At 50.7% G+C, this 15035-nt stretch overlaps 1 protein-coding gene across 1 annotated transcript in view; it reads left to right on the top strand.

Moving 5' to 3' along the window:
• Positions 1–14661, top strand: part of KLHDC4 (kelch domain containing 4) — a 43822-nt gene extending 29161 nt beyond the window's left edge. The window contains 2 exon segments of the mRNA XM_060254332.1: positions 1088–1210; positions 13693–14661. Of these exon segments, the coding sequence (XP_060110315.1) occupies positions 1088–1210; positions 13693–13868 (299 nt within the window). The 3' untranslated portion in view covers positions 13869–14661.
• Positions 14662–15035: the final 374 nt, after the last annotated feature.

The following is a 15035-nucleotide window of genomic DNA, read 5'->3' as shown; positions in this document are numbered from 1 at the left end:
ATGGCCTTGGGTCAGTCATAGCTCTTGCAGAGTTGTCCTTGAAAGGGCAGCTGCTGTTAGAGTCCTCTCAGCCCCACCCACCTCACAGGGTGTCTGTTGTGGGGGAGGAAGGCAAAGGAGATCGTGAGCGGCTCTGAGACTCTTGAGTGGAGGGAAGGATATAAATCCGATATCTTCATCTTCTTCTCAATCCCTCGCCTTAAAGAGGCCAGGCTTATGACAACCAGTCCCAGGGCCTTATCTGTTGTAGCCCCGTGCTGGTGGAACAAGTTCCCTGAGGAAGTTAGGGCCCCGCAAGAGCTTGCACAGTTCCGCAGGGCCTGTAAGATGGTGCTCTTCCACCAGGCATTCATTAGTTAAGATTACAAGCACATAGATTACAGACCTGAACTGAGAGGGGTTAAGAGTGTGGACTGTAAACTGGGAGAACCGGGTTTGAGTCCTCATTCCTCCACACTCAGCTGCTGGTGTGACTTTGGGTCAGTCGCAAGTTTCCTCAGAACTGTTCTCTCACAAGCAGTTCTCTCAGCCCACCTACCTCACAGGGTGTCTGTTGTGGGGAGGAGAAGGGAAGGAGATTGTAAGCCACTCTGGGACTCCCAAGTGAAGGGTGGCATATAAATCTAATCTCCTCCTTTTTCTTCTTCTGCCTGTGGGCACTTTTGGGCTTCTGACACAGTATGGAGGGCACAGACTCAAAATGGCTGTTCTAAAAAGTTTGCTTCAGGAAGTGGAGCGAGCTACAAAATGGCCGCCACCGCTTACCTACAATCACAAAGCAGAGATCCTTGGGCTGTGCTGGTGGTGTCTGCTGAAGCAACATTTTTTTAAAAAAATCTCACAGCCAATAAGAAGCCTTGCCTCACCTGGCCCCTCCCACTCCATGGTACACGTGGACACCATATTGGCAACCCCAGATCTTGCTGATTGTCTGCCCAGGTGGACCTGGATTTCTAAACGGAAAGAGAGCGGGGTGCCTGAACGTTGATGTCTTTGCCCTAGAAAACCCAGCGAGTGGGAACGTTTCTTCCCGTAGCTAAGTTTGTGTCCCCTTTTAAAGCGTTTTTTCCTCCCATGATTGTGGCAGAAACACAAGAGTGGCTTGAAGAATCGGAGTCTGAGGAGGGAGAAGACGCGGAGGGTGCTGAGGGAGGAGAGGAGGAGGAAGACGACAGCGAGGAGGAGGAGGGGAGTGACGAGGAAGACGAAGGTGAGGTGGACGCAATGAGGCTGGGGACAGCATCTATGACTCTGGGCATGCTGGGAAGGCATGGGAGGATGCGGGTCTGGACCATGAAGCACATTTGGAGCGAAGCGTGCAAACTTAATGTCTCTTTTAATGGCGGTGCTCTTGTGGCTGTCTGGTATTATTTTAGTCGTAAACTGTCTTGTGCAGGCCTCTGGGAAGAATGCCATGTAAATCTAAATAAGTAAACTAAATCTCACCTGTGAGAGCCAGCGTGGCTGAGTGGTTAAGAGCAGTGGACTCTTCATCTGGGAGAACTGGGTTTGATTCCCCACTCCTCCTCCACATGCACCTGCTGGTGTGACCTTGGGTCAGTCATAGTTCTCTCCAAACAAAATAACCAATGGCAACACAGTATATCTAGAATTCTAAAAAACAACTGTGTGGAAAATACAAAATACAATTTACAAATTTTACAAAAATTTATATAATATATTGTGCAATAGCATCCAGAATTCATTCCAAAAACACGAATCACGTAGAGAGCATCAAGTCCCAAACACAAATACACTTCTTCAAGGATGACTCCAGAAATTTCCAAAAAAGTCTATAGGGAGTATTGCTACTCAGAAGTAAATTTCAAATGGAGTCCTTCCACTGACGTCGGCTTAAATCACGTTCCGCTGCATTTGCAGCTTCTTCACGAAGCTGTCAATTGAAATATACAATATGGCCATTTAAGAGAAGCCGGTCTGAGGACCTTTGTCAGTTGGCTTGTGAAGAAGCTGCAAATGCAGCAGAACACGATTTAAGCCGGTGATTGCGTGAAGGAGCAGAGGTCCATCAGTGCCTATTAGTCACAGTATATATATATATATATGTGTGTGTGTGTGTGTGTGTGTATACACACACATATATTGGCCACTGTGGACTGGATGGGCCATTGGCCTGATCCAACATGGCTTCTCTTATGTTCTAAGGCAAGTTTTCTCCTTCGGAAGCCGACATCAGTGGAAGGACTCCGTTTGGAATTTACTTCTGAGTAGCAATACTCCCTATAGACTTCTTGGAAATTTGAACATATGAAGCTGCCTTATACTGAATCAGACCTTTGGTCTATCAAAGTCAATATTGTCTTCTCAGATGGGCAGCGGCTCTCCAGTGTCTCAAGCTGAGGTTTTTCACACCTATTTGCCTGGACCCTCTTTTGGAGATTCCAGGGATTGAACCTGGGACCTTCTGCTTCCCAAGCAGATGCTCTACCACTGAGCCACCGTCCCTCCCCATTTCTGGAGTCATCCTTGAAGAATTGTATTTGTGTTTGGAACTTTATGCTCTCTATGTGATTCATGTTTTTGGAATGAATTTTGGATGCTTTTGTACAATATGTTATATAAATTTTTGTAAAATTTGTAAATTGTATTTTGTATTTTTGACACAGTTGTTTTTTAGAATTATAGTTCTCTCCAAGGCTTTTTTTTTGTAGCAGGAGCTTCTTTGCATATTAGGCCCCACCCCCCTGATGTAGCCAATCCTCCTGGAGCTTACAGTAGGCCCTGCACGAAGAGCCCTGTAAGCTCTTGGGGGATTGGCTGCATCAGGGGTGTGTGGCCTAATATGCAAAGGAGTTCCTGCTACAAAAAAAGCCCTGGTTCTCTCAGAGCTCTCTCAGCCTCACCTACCTCACGGGGTGTCTGGTGTAGGGAGAGGAAGGGAAGGAGACTGGAAGCTCCTCTTGAGACTCCTTTGGACGGACCAAAGCAGGGTATAAAAGCCAACCCTTTTTCTTCAGCTGCCCAGCAATCTGGTTTTCCCGAACCACTGTCTTTTTCTTGGCCCTTCAAAGAATCATAGAGTTGGAAGGGACCTCCAGAGTCGTTTAGTCCAACCCCCTGCACAATGCAGGAAACTCACAAATACCTCCCCCTACATTCACAGGATCCTCATTGCTGTCAGATGGCCATCGAGCCTCTGTTTAAAAACCTCCAAGGAAGGAGAGCCCACCACCTCCCGACAAAGCCTGTTCCACTGAGGAACCGCTCTAACGGTCAGGAAGTTCTTCCTAATATTGAGCCAGAAACTACTTTGATTGAATTTCAACCCATTGGTTCTGGTCCTACCTTCCGGGGCCACAGAAAATGATTCCACCCCATCCTCTAGAGGACAGCCCTTCAAGTACTTGAAGATGGTGATCCTATCACCTCTCAGCCGCCTCCTCTCCAGGCTAAACATGCCCAGCTCCTTCAGCCTTTCCTCATAGGACTTGGTCTCCAGACCCCTCACCATCTTTGTCGCCCTCCTCTGGACCTGTTCCAGCTTGTCTAGATCCTTCTTAAAATGTGGTGCCCAAAACTGAACACAATACTCCAGGTGAGGTCTTACCATAGCAGAGGAAATCGATAGCATCACATCATGTGATCTGGACACTAGACTTCTGTTACAGCCCAAAATTGCATTTTGTCTGGACTCTGAAGCCCCTCCCAGGAAGCCTCCCCTTCCTTCAGATCCTGTCCCTAAGTTTTATCGTTTCAGTGAAGACTTCCAACACCCCCTTCTGAAACAAAGCCTTAAACGTGTCAAATTGGAGTTAACCTGTCCCATGGCGCAGAGTGTTAAAGCTGCAGTACTGCAGTCCTAAGCTCTGCTCACGACCTGAGTTCGATCCCCAGCGGAAGCTGGGTTTTCAGATAGCCGGCTCCAGGTTGACTCAGCTTCCATCCTTCGGAGGTCGGTAAAATGAGTCCCCAGCTTGCTGGGGGGGGAAGCGTAGATGACTGAGGAAGGCAATGGCAAACCACCCCCGTAAAAAGCCTGCCGTGAAAACGTTATGAAAGTAACGTCACTCCAGAGTCGGAAACGACTGGTGCTTGCACAGGGGACTTTTCCTTTCCTTTCCTTTCCTTTCCTTTCCTTTCCTTTCCTTTCCTTTCCTTTCCTTTCCTTTCCTTTCCTTTCCTTTCCTTTCCCCTGGACTCAAACTTGGTTCTTCTCGTTCTTGGTCTCCTCCTTGTCTAAGTTTTGGGATTAGAAGCTCCTCATGCATCGAGCGGTCTTTCTGTACTCTGCAAAGCCACCATGTGCGGGGAGGGGCCAGGGCTCAGTGCAGGGCCTTGTTTTGTAGTCGGAACTCCTCCGCATCTTCTTAGGCCACGCCCCGCCCAATGTAGCCAATCCTCCAAGGGCTTACAGTAGGCCCCGTACTAAGAGCTCTGTAAGCTCTTGGAGAATTGGCTACATCGGGTGTGTGGCCTAAGATGCAAAGGAAAAAAGCCCTGGCTCAGTGGTAGAGTATCTTGCTGGCATGCAGAAGGTCCCAGGTTCAGTCCCCCACCTCTCCAGTTGAAAGGACCAGGCAGGAAGTGATGTGAAAGACCTCTGCCTGAGACCCTGGAGAGCGGCTGCCAGTCTCTGTAGAGCAGGGGAGGCCAAACTGTGGCTTGGGAGCCAAGTGTAGCTCTTTCACACATACTGTGTGGAAGGAGAGCCAGTTTGGTTAGTGGTGAAGTGTGCGGACTCTTATCTGGGAGAACCAGGTTTGATTCCCCACTCCTCCACTTGCACCTGCTGGAATGGCCTTGGGTCAGCCAGAGCTCTGGCAGAGGTTGTCCTTGAAAGGGTGGTTGAAAGAGCCAGTCTGGTGTAGTGGTTAAATGTGCGGACTCTTATCTGGGAGAACCGGGTTTGATTCCCCACTCCTCCACTTGCACCTGCTGGGATGGCCTTGGGTCAGCCATAGCTCTGGCAGAGGTTGTCCTTGAAAGGGCAGCTGCTGTGAGAGCCCTCTCCTGCCCCACCCACCTCACATGGTATCTGTTGTGGGGGGGGGGGAAGGTAAAGGAGATTGTGAGCTGCTCTGAGACTCTTCGGAGTGGAGGGCGGGATATAAATCCAATATCTTCATCTACCTCACGGGGTGTCTGTTGTGGGGGGGGGGGACAAGGTAAAGGAGATTGTGAGCCGCTCTGAGACTCTTCGGAGTGGAGGGCGGGATATAAACCCAATATCTTCATCTACCTCACCAGGTGTCTGTTGTGGGGGAGGAAGGTAAAGGAGATCATGAACCGCTCTGAGACTCTTCAGAGTAGAGGGTGGGATATAAATCCAATATCTTCATCTACCTCACAGGGTGTCTGTTGAGGGGGAGGAAGGTAAAGGAGATTGTGAGGCGCTCTGAGACTCTTCGGAGTGCAGGGTGGGATATAAATCCAATATCTTTATCTACCTCACAGGGTGTCTGTTGAGGGGGAGGAAGGTAAAGGAGATTGTGAGGCGCTCTGAGACTCTTCGGAGTGGAGGGTGGGATATAAATCCAATATCTTTATCTACCTCACAGGGTGTCTGTTGAGGGGGAGGAAGGTAAAGGAGATTGTGAGCCGCTCTGAGACTCTTCAGAGTAGAGGGTGGGATATAAATCCAATATCTTCATCTACCTCACAGGGTGTCTGTTGAGGGGGAGGAAGGTAAAGGAGATTGTGAGGCGCTCTGAGACTCTTTGGAGTGGAGGGTGGGATATAAATCCAATATCTTTATCTACCTCACAGGGTGTCTGTTGTGGGGGTGGGGAAGGGAAAGGAGATTGTGAGCTGCTCTGAGACTCTTCGGAGTGGAGGGCGGGATATAAATCCAATATCTTCATCTACCTCACAGGGTGTCTGTTGTGGGGGGGGGGACAAGGTAAAGGAGATTGTGAGCCGCTCTGAGACTCTTCGGAGTGGAGGGCGGGATATAAACCCAATATCTTCATCTACCTCACCAGGTGTCTGTTGTGGGGGAGGAAGGTAAAGGAGATCATGAACCGCTCTGAGACTCTTCAGAGTAGAGGGTGGGATATAAATCCAATATCTTCATCTACCTCACAGGGTGTCTGTTGAGGGGGAGGAAGGTAAAGGAGATTGTGAGGCGCTCTGAGACTCTTCGGAGTGCAGGGTGGGATATAAATCCAATATCTTTATCTACCTCACAGGGTGTCTGTTGAGGGGGAGGAAGGTAAAGGAGATTGTGAGGCGCTCTGAGACTCTTCGGAGTGGAGGGTGGGATATAAATCCAATATCTTTATCTACCTCACAGGGTGTCTGTTGAGGGCGAGGAAGGTAAAGGAGATTGTGAGCCGCTCTGAGACTCTTCAGAGTAGAGGGTGGGATATAAATCCAATATCTTCATCTACCTCACAGAGTGTCTGTTGAGGGGGAGGAAGGTAAAGGAGATTGTGAGGCGCTCTGAGACTCTTTGGAGTGGAGGGTGGGATATAAATCCAATATCTTTATCTACCTCACAGGGTGTCTGTTGTGGGGGTAGGAAGGGAAAGGAGATTGTGAGCCGCTCTGAGACTCTTTGGAGTAGAGGGTGGGATATAAATCCAATATCTTCATCTACCTCACAGGGGGTCTGTTGTGGGGAAGGAAGGGAAAGGAGATTGTGAGCCGCTCTGAGACTCTTCGGAGTGGAGGGCGGGATATAAATCCAATATCTTCATCTACCTCACAGGGTGTCTGTTGTGGGGGAGGAAGGGAAAGGAGATTGTGAGCCGCTCTGAGACTCTTTGGAGTGGAGGGCGGGATATAAATCCAATATCTTCTTCATCTTCTTCTTGCTGGCTGGCTTGGAGAAGGCATTTCTCTCTTTAAATCCCAAGCCAGCCGGTAGCTTGGAGAAGGCATTTAAAGTTGCTTTTTTTCCACTTCTCCCTCCCCCCCATCTATTTGCCTTCCTGCCTTCCTGCCTTCCTTCCTGTCTTGTGGCTCTCAAACATCTGACATTCATGTCTTGAGGCTCTCAAACATCTGATGCTTATTCTATGTGGCTCTTCCGTTAAGCAGTTTTGGCCACCCCTGGAGTAGACAGTTCTGACCTTGGTGGGCTGATGGTCTGGTGCAGTAGACGGCAGCTTCGTGCTGGCATTTTGTCGGGTCATAATGTCGACCTCGGATAACTTGGAGCTGATAAGGTTGATTGGCCAAGACCTCCAATCAGAACCCAGAATTTAAATGGAGAGGTCAAGTGAGGTTTCCCTTGAGTAGTGGTGTGAGAAGGTCAGTTTTGGGCTCAGGACGGGGGTTCGTGGGGAGGTGGGTCTGTACCCAGGCACCATCAGAACGTCACATATCAAAACTCTGATTTATCAAATATAATTTCTCAGCTTCAGGGACCAATATCTCCTGGTGCATTCTCCTATGCAGGAGCTGCATACATATTTCCACTGCCAGCTGTGGCACTATTAATTATTTTTGTTGCTGCGTTATAAATTGCCTTGAACTACAAAGAAAGGCCATGCGTAAATATTGCGATAAATTAAAATAATGCCGAACGGGCTGGGTGGAACTTGTGCGAGACGCAGTCCTGCCGAGGTTGAACGCTGGCAAAAGAGGGAAAGAGCACATTGTATTGTTGGAACTCTCTGTCTAGGGCAGTGATGCTCTGTCTTCTTGGTCTGGGGGTGGGGCAATAGTGGGAGGGCTTCTAGTGTCCTGGCCCCACTGATGGACCTCCTGGTGGCACCTGGGTTTTTTGGCCCCTTGTGTGACACAGAGTATTGGACTGGATGGGCCACTGGTCTGATCCAACATGGCTTCTCTTATGTTCTTATGTCTGGGGCAGTGATGCTCTGTATTCTTGGTGCTTGGGCAGGGCAACAATGAGAGGGCTTCTAGCATCCTGGCTCCACTGATGGACCTCCTGATGGTGCCTGATATTTTTGGCCACTGTGTGACACAGTGTTGGACTAGATGGGCCGTTGGCCTGATCCTACATGGCTTCTCTTATGTTCTTACGTCTGGGGCAGTAATGCTCTGTATTCTTGGTCCGGGGGGGGGGGGGGGCAACAGTGGGAGGACGTCTAGTGTCTTGGCCCCACTGATGGACCTCCTGATGATGCCTGATTTTTTTGGCCATTGTATGACACAGAGTGTTGGACTGGATGGGGCATTGGCCTGATCCAGCATGGCTTCTCTTATGTTCTTATGTGACCCAGAGTGTTTGGACTGGAGGGGCCATTGGCCTGATCCAACATGGCTTCTCTTATGTGACACAGAGTGCTGGACTGGAGGGGCCATTGGCCTGATCCCGCATGGCTTCTCTTATGTTCTTATGTGACACAGAGTGTTGGACTGGAGGGGCCATTGGCCTGATCCCGCATGGCTTCTCTTATGTTCTTATGTGACACAGAGTGTTGGACTGGAGGGGCCATTGGCCTGATCCAGCATGGCTTCTCTTATGTTCTTATGTGACACAGATTGTTGGACTGGAGGGGCCATTGGCCTGATCCAACAGGGCTTCTCTTATGTTCTTGTGTGACACAGAGTGTTGGACTGGAGGGGCCATTGGCCTGATCCCGCATGGCTTCTCTTATGTTCTTATGTGACACAGAGTGTTGGACTGGAGGGGCCATTGGCCTGATCCAACAGGGCTTCTCTTATGTTCTTAGCTCTCTCCCAGATGACCCCCCCCCCCGGGTTACTCGGCTTTCACCAATCACGGAATAGCTGGTGGGGGGGGGGAGGGGTGGCGTTGTTCATACGAGAGGGTTACTCCTTTCGGGCTCTCCCAGCCCCAAAGATCGATGGTATCGAATGTGCCGGTCTAGCGTGGGATGTTGGAGGGGGGTTGGCGGTCTGGCTGGTGTACCGTCCGCCCAACGCACCAGCCAGCGCCTTACCATCACTATTGGAGGCAGTGGCGGGCTGGGCGTTGGAGTACCCAGGGCTTATGGTCCTGGGCGACTTCAACGTCCATGCCGACGACACGGCCTCCACTCAGGTGATGGACCTGGTGTCTTCCATGGCGACACTGGGACTCTCTCAATTTGTTACAACTCCCACGCATCAGGCCGGGCACACATTAGACCTGATCTTTGTGTCTGGGATTTTGGTAACCGATATCGCGGTAGAAGCGGTTCCATCGTCGGATCACCTAGCCCTTAAGGCCCGTATGGAGACACCGCCCCAACCCTGTATGGGCGGAGAGCCTATTTTGGCTCGCCCCCGGGGCCTGATGGACCCGGAACGGTTCCAAACGGCCCTGAGGGACCCCTGGCCCACTGGCAGTTCCCTCGATGACCTGGTGGAAGCCTGGCAAGGCTGGCTATCCAGGGCTATCGATGAAATTGCACCTCGGCGCCCTGTGCGCCCTCGTGTGAGGCTGGCTCCATGGTACACCTTGGAGTTGCGCCAGCTGAAACAAGGGCTCAGACGGCTAGAGAGGCAGTGGAGGCATACTCGGGACGAAGCGGTGAGAACATCCTATAGAACGTTTATGAAGTCTTATGAGATGGCAGTTAAGGCTGCAAAGAAAGACTGCTTTGCAACCAAGATTGCATCTGCAAACTCGCGCCCAGCACAATTGTTTAGAATAATTGGAGATCTTACAACATTGCCACAAGGCAAACCAAATGTTAGAGAATTAGAGCTAGGCTGCGAGGCATTTGCGAAATATTTTGCAGATAAAATCTCGTCGCTCCGCCAAGACCTGCCTATATCATTAGATACAGTAAGTGAAATTGAGGCTCCGTGCCTGTCTTCGGGCTTAGTGCTGGGTCACTTCGACCCACTCAGCCTGGAGGAAGTCGACGGAATCTTCTCTGCTGTATGCACAACAACATGCGATTTGGACCCTTGCCCCTCTTGGCTGATTAAATCTTGCCAGAGGGAGCTTAGATGTCCTTTACGGGACATCATAAATAGATCCCTCGCAGAGGGGCGTTTTCCAACACCTCTGAAAGAGGCCTTGGTCCGCCCCCTCCTGAAAAAATGTACAGCAGACCCGGCCGAATTGGCAAATTACCGACCGGTGTCTAATTTACCGTTTCTAGGTAAAATTATTGAGAGGGCAGTGGCGTTGCAGCTACAGAGGTTTCTGGATGATGCTTCCATCCTAGACCCGTGCCAGTCTGCTTTCCGGCCAGGCCATGGGACGGAGACGGTCCTGGTCGCCTTGGTAGATGACCTTCAGCGGCAACTGGATCGAGGCGGCGTTGCGGTGCTGATGCTACTAGACCTGTCAGCGGCATTTGATACAGTCGACCATCAGCTGCTGACCCGCCGCCTCGCCGACATAGGGGTTAGGGGGCTGGCCTTACAATGGCTTTCCTCCTTCCTCATGGGTCGTGGACAAAGGGTGGCGATTGGGGGGGAGCGGTCCCAGAGGCGCACACTAGATTGTGGGGTGCCTCAGGGAGCAGTTCTCTCCCCGATGTTATTTAACATCTACATGCGCCCCCTTGCCCAGATTGCCCAGAGGTTTGGGCTGGGTTGTCATCAATATGCAGATGACACCCAGCTCTATCTGCTAATGGACGACCGGCCCGACTCCGTCCCAGGGAATCTGGATCAGGCTTTACAGGCTGTTGCAACGTGGCTCAGGCTGAGTGGGCTGAAGCTGAACTCGACGAAGACAGAGGTCCTTTGTGTGGGTCGCAGCGCTCTAGGGAAGGAAATATCTCTCCCGGCCTTCAACGGTGCGCCATTGAGACCAGCGCACCAGGTAAAGAGCTTGGGTGTTTTACTGGAGCCTTCATTATCAATGGAGGCCCAGATAGCAGCCACTGCCAAGTCAGCATTCTTCCATCTGAGGCGGGCAAGGCAGTTGGCCCCTTTCCTGGGACCTAGCAACAGTGTCGGGACCTAGCAACAGTGATCCATGCGACGGTCACCTCAAGATTGGACTACTGTAATGCCCTCTACATGGGGCTGCCTTTGTGCCGAACCCGGAGGTTGCAGCTAGTGCAGAACGCGGCGGCCAGGCTGTTGCTAGGTCACCCGAAGCGGGAGCATATACTTCACTGGCTGCCAATTACGTACCGGGTCCAGTACAAAGTGCTGGTCATCACCTTTAAAGCCCTATATGGCCGAGGACCGGCCTACCTGAGGGACCGTCTCTCCCCGTATAAGCCCCAGAGTGCGCTGAGGTCAGCAGGGAAAAACAAACTGACCATCCCTGGGCAAAAGAGGTTAAACTTCAGAACACCCGTGCCCGGGCCTTTTCCATCGCGGCCCCATGCCTATGGAACCAGCTCCCGGAGGAGGTGCGGGCCCTGCGGAGCCTTGACCAGTTCTGCAGGGCCTGCAAGACCACCCTCTTCAAGCTGGCGTTCACAGACTGCTGATGTATGGTTGTTCAATAAAGAAAACCGCCAATATGGTTCTGTTTAGGGACCCCTGTTATTATGTAAACTGACAGCGATAGCGTCAGGAACATCATTGCTACTGTCAGATTAAGTTAAGTTTAATTAAGCATCGACTGGTTTTTAAATAATGTTAATTTAAAGTTTTATATCTATTGCATTGTGTGCCTATGAATGCTGTTAGCCGCCCTGAGCCTGCCCTGGCGGGGGAGGGCGGGATATAAATAAAATGTTGTTGTTGTTGTTGTTGTTATTATTATTATTATGTGACACAGAGTGTTGGACTGGATGGGCCATTGGCCTGATCCAACATGGCTTCTCTTATGTTCTTATGTGACACAGAGTGTTGCACTGGATGGGCCATTGGCCTGATCCAACACGGCTTCTCTTATGTTCTTATGTGACACAGAGTGTTGGACTGGAGGGGCCACTGGCCTGATCCAACAGGGCTTCTCTTATGTTCTTATGTGACACAGAGTGTTGGACTGGAGGGGCCACTGGCCTGATCCAACAGGGCTTCTCTTATGTTCTTATGTGACACAGAGTGTTGGACTGGAGGGGCCACTGGCCTGATCCAACATGGCTTCTCTTATGTTCTTATGTGACACAGAGTGTTGGACTGGATGGGCCACTGGCATGATCCAACATGGCTTCTCTTATGTTCTTCTGTGACACAGAGTGTTGGACTGGATGGGCCACTGGCGTGATCCAACATGGCTTCTCTTATGTTCTTCTGTGACACAGAGTATTGGACTGGATGGGCCACTGGCCTGATCCAACATGGCTTCTCTTATGTTCTTATGTGACACAGAGTGTTGGACTGGATGGGCCATTGGCCTGATCCAACATTGCTTCTCTTATGTTCTTATGTGACACAGAGTGTTGGACTGGATGGGCCACTGGCCTGATCCAACATGGCTTCTCTTATGTTCTTATGTGACACAGAGTGTTGGACTGGAGGGGCCATTGGCCTGATCCAACATGGCTTCTCTTATGTTCTTATGTGACACAGAGTGTTGGACTGGAGGGGCCATTGGCCTGATCCTACATGGCTTCTCTTATGTTCTTATGTGACACAGAGTGTTGGACTGGATGGGCCACTGGCCTGATCCAACATGGCTTCTCTTATGTTCTTCTGTGACACAGAGTGTTGGACTGGATGGGCCACGGGCCTGATCCAACATGGCTTCTCTTATGTTCTTATGTGACACAGAGTGTTGGACTGGATGGGCCATTGGCCTGATCCAACATGGCTTCTCTTATGTTCTTATGTGACACAGAGTGTTGGACTGGAGGGGCCATTGGCCTGATCCAACAAGGCTTTTCTTATGTTCTTATGTGACACAGAGTGTTGGACTGGATGGGCCATTGGCCTGATCCAACATGGCTTCTCTTATGTTCTTATGTGAAACAGAGTGTTGGACTGGATGGGCCACTGGCCTGATCCAGCATGGCTTTTCTTATGTTCTTATGTGACACAGAGTGTTGGACTGGAGGGGCCATTGGCCTGATCTAACATGGCTTCTCTTATGTTCTTATGTGATACAGAGTGTTGGACTGGATGGGCCACTGGCCTGATCCAACAGGGCTTCTCTTATGTTCTTATGTGACACAGAGTGTTGGACTGGATGGGCCATTGGCCTGATCCTACATGGCTTCTCTTATGTTCTTATGTGACAGAGTGTTGGACTGGATGGGCCACTGGCCTGATCCAACATTGCTTCTCTTATGTTCATATGTGACACAGAGTGTTGGACTGGATGGGCCAGTGGCCTGATCCAACATGGCTTCTCTTATGTTCTTATGTGACACAGAGTGTTGGACTGGATGGGCCACTGGCCTGATCCAACATGGCTTCTCTTATGTTCTTCTGTGACACAGAGTGTTGGACTGGATAGGCCACTGGCCTGATCCAACATGGCTTCTCTTATGTTCTTATGTGACCCAGAGTGTTTGGACTGGATGGGCCATTGTCCTGATCCAGCATGGCTTCTCTTATGTTCTTATGTGACACAGAGTGTTGGACTGGAGGGGCCATTGGCCTGATCCAGCATGGCTTCTCTTATGTTCTTATGTGACACAGAGTGTTGGACTGGAGGGGCCATTGGCCTGATCCAGCATGGCTTCTCTTATGTTCTTATGTGACACAGAGTTTTGGACTGGATGGGCCATTGGCCTGATCCAACATGGCTTCTCTTATGTTCTTATGTGACACAGAGTGTTGGACTGGATGGGCCATTGGCCTGATCCAACATGGCTTCTCTTATGTGACCCAGAGTGTTTGGACTGGAGGGGTCATTGGCCTGATCCAACATGGCTTCCTTGTGTTCTTATCTCTGCTTGGAGTCTGCCTGACCCCCCGCTTTTTCTCCCCTTCTGTCCTCCACTACAGAAGACGAGGAGCATCCGCCTCTCCAACAAGATGAAAAGTATGAAGACTATCTCTCCAGGACGGAGCAGTACTGGGTGAAACTGGCCCGCCGGCACCTGGGGCCTGATGCCAAAGAGAAGAAGGTGGTAAAAGTGGGCCACGCCATGGCAAAGACTTTCTTTGAAGGGTCTGCATAGAGGAGGACGGTGGGAACTGGGCATGCGCTCAGATCTGTGCATGCATCCAGGACCCAAGGCCAGCACTGTGCTTTCCTTCCCCTTTCACACAGCGGAAGACAGAAATACGGAAGGGGGGGGGTGCCCTGGTCCTTGCGTGCCTGATAACCGCCAGCATGTCATAGTTTGGAAGGCCTCTGAAGGGTGTGGTGGCCGTCCCAGAGCTGGTTTTCACAAATGGCAAAACTGGATGGTAAAAGTTTCTTTTTACTAGACTGCTGTTGCGGAGCATGGTGCGTTTGAATGCTTCTTTGGGTATGTGTGTGGGGTGGCTCCACAGAAAACTAGTTTGCTAACTTTCTAAGTGCGGGGAAGAGTTGTTTCCCCCTCCCTGTGAAAAGATCTTTGCAATGCACGATTTGGCACCCACAATCCAAAGGGCACACTCCAAAGAAAACAGGAGCGTTAATACGATTCAGTTGCAGAGCGGGCTTTCGAGTCTGCAACAGCTTCATTTGTGGGGCTTACACACACCACACCACACACACACACACCAGCTGGGCTTTCCCAGGACAGTGAGCAAGTATGTGTGGGGAGAGCGTCTTCCTTAGTCTGGTGGGAAGTGGGGCAGAGATGTGGGAGACAACTTGGATGGAACTGGTGACTTTGAGGAACCGGGCCTTGAAGTCTGTGGTGATTCTAGTGGGAAGCCATTCGGATAGCCCAGGTTTTAAATGCATGAGAACTTCTGGTGTTTTCTGCTTCCTCGGCCCAGGAGTCAAAGGATTTCACAAATAAAAGTTCCTTGCCTTCATTAGGTTGCTCTGTCGTTCTTTCTCTTGTGAACGTTCTCTTTAGTTGTCGGGGGCGGGGGGAGGCGTTTGAGGCAGCCGATGGTGAGCTCTCTTCTGCCTCGCATCTGGGTTGGGACTAAAAGGGGGGCAGTTGAATCCCTGGCTCTAGCATGTCGCTTCCTGTTGCCAAATTCGTGGTGTTTATTCGAAGCTCCACACCGAGCAGCTTCCTTGCAGCTTGAAGGAGGGAAGCTGGTGCGTTTGACACCGGAACTTCAGAAGATCAGAGAAGCCCTGTTGGATCAGGTCAGTGGCCCATCCAGTCCAACACTGTCACATAGTGGGCAAAAAAAAACAGGTGCCTTCAGGAGGTCCACCAGTGGGGCCAGGACAC

The sequence above is a fragment of the Heteronotia binoei genome, chromosome 14 (assembly GCF_032191835.1).
Source record: "Heteronotia binoei isolate CCM8104 ecotype False Entrance Well chromosome 14, APGP_CSIRO_Hbin_v1, whole genome shotgun sequence".
Classification (NCBI taxonomy): domain Eukaryota; kingdom Metazoa; phylum Chordata; class Lepidosauria; order Squamata; family Gekkonidae; genus Heteronotia; species Heteronotia binoei.
The sequence above is the reverse complement of the archived record's forward strand: the minus strand, read 5'-3'. Positions and strand labels throughout refer to the sequence as shown.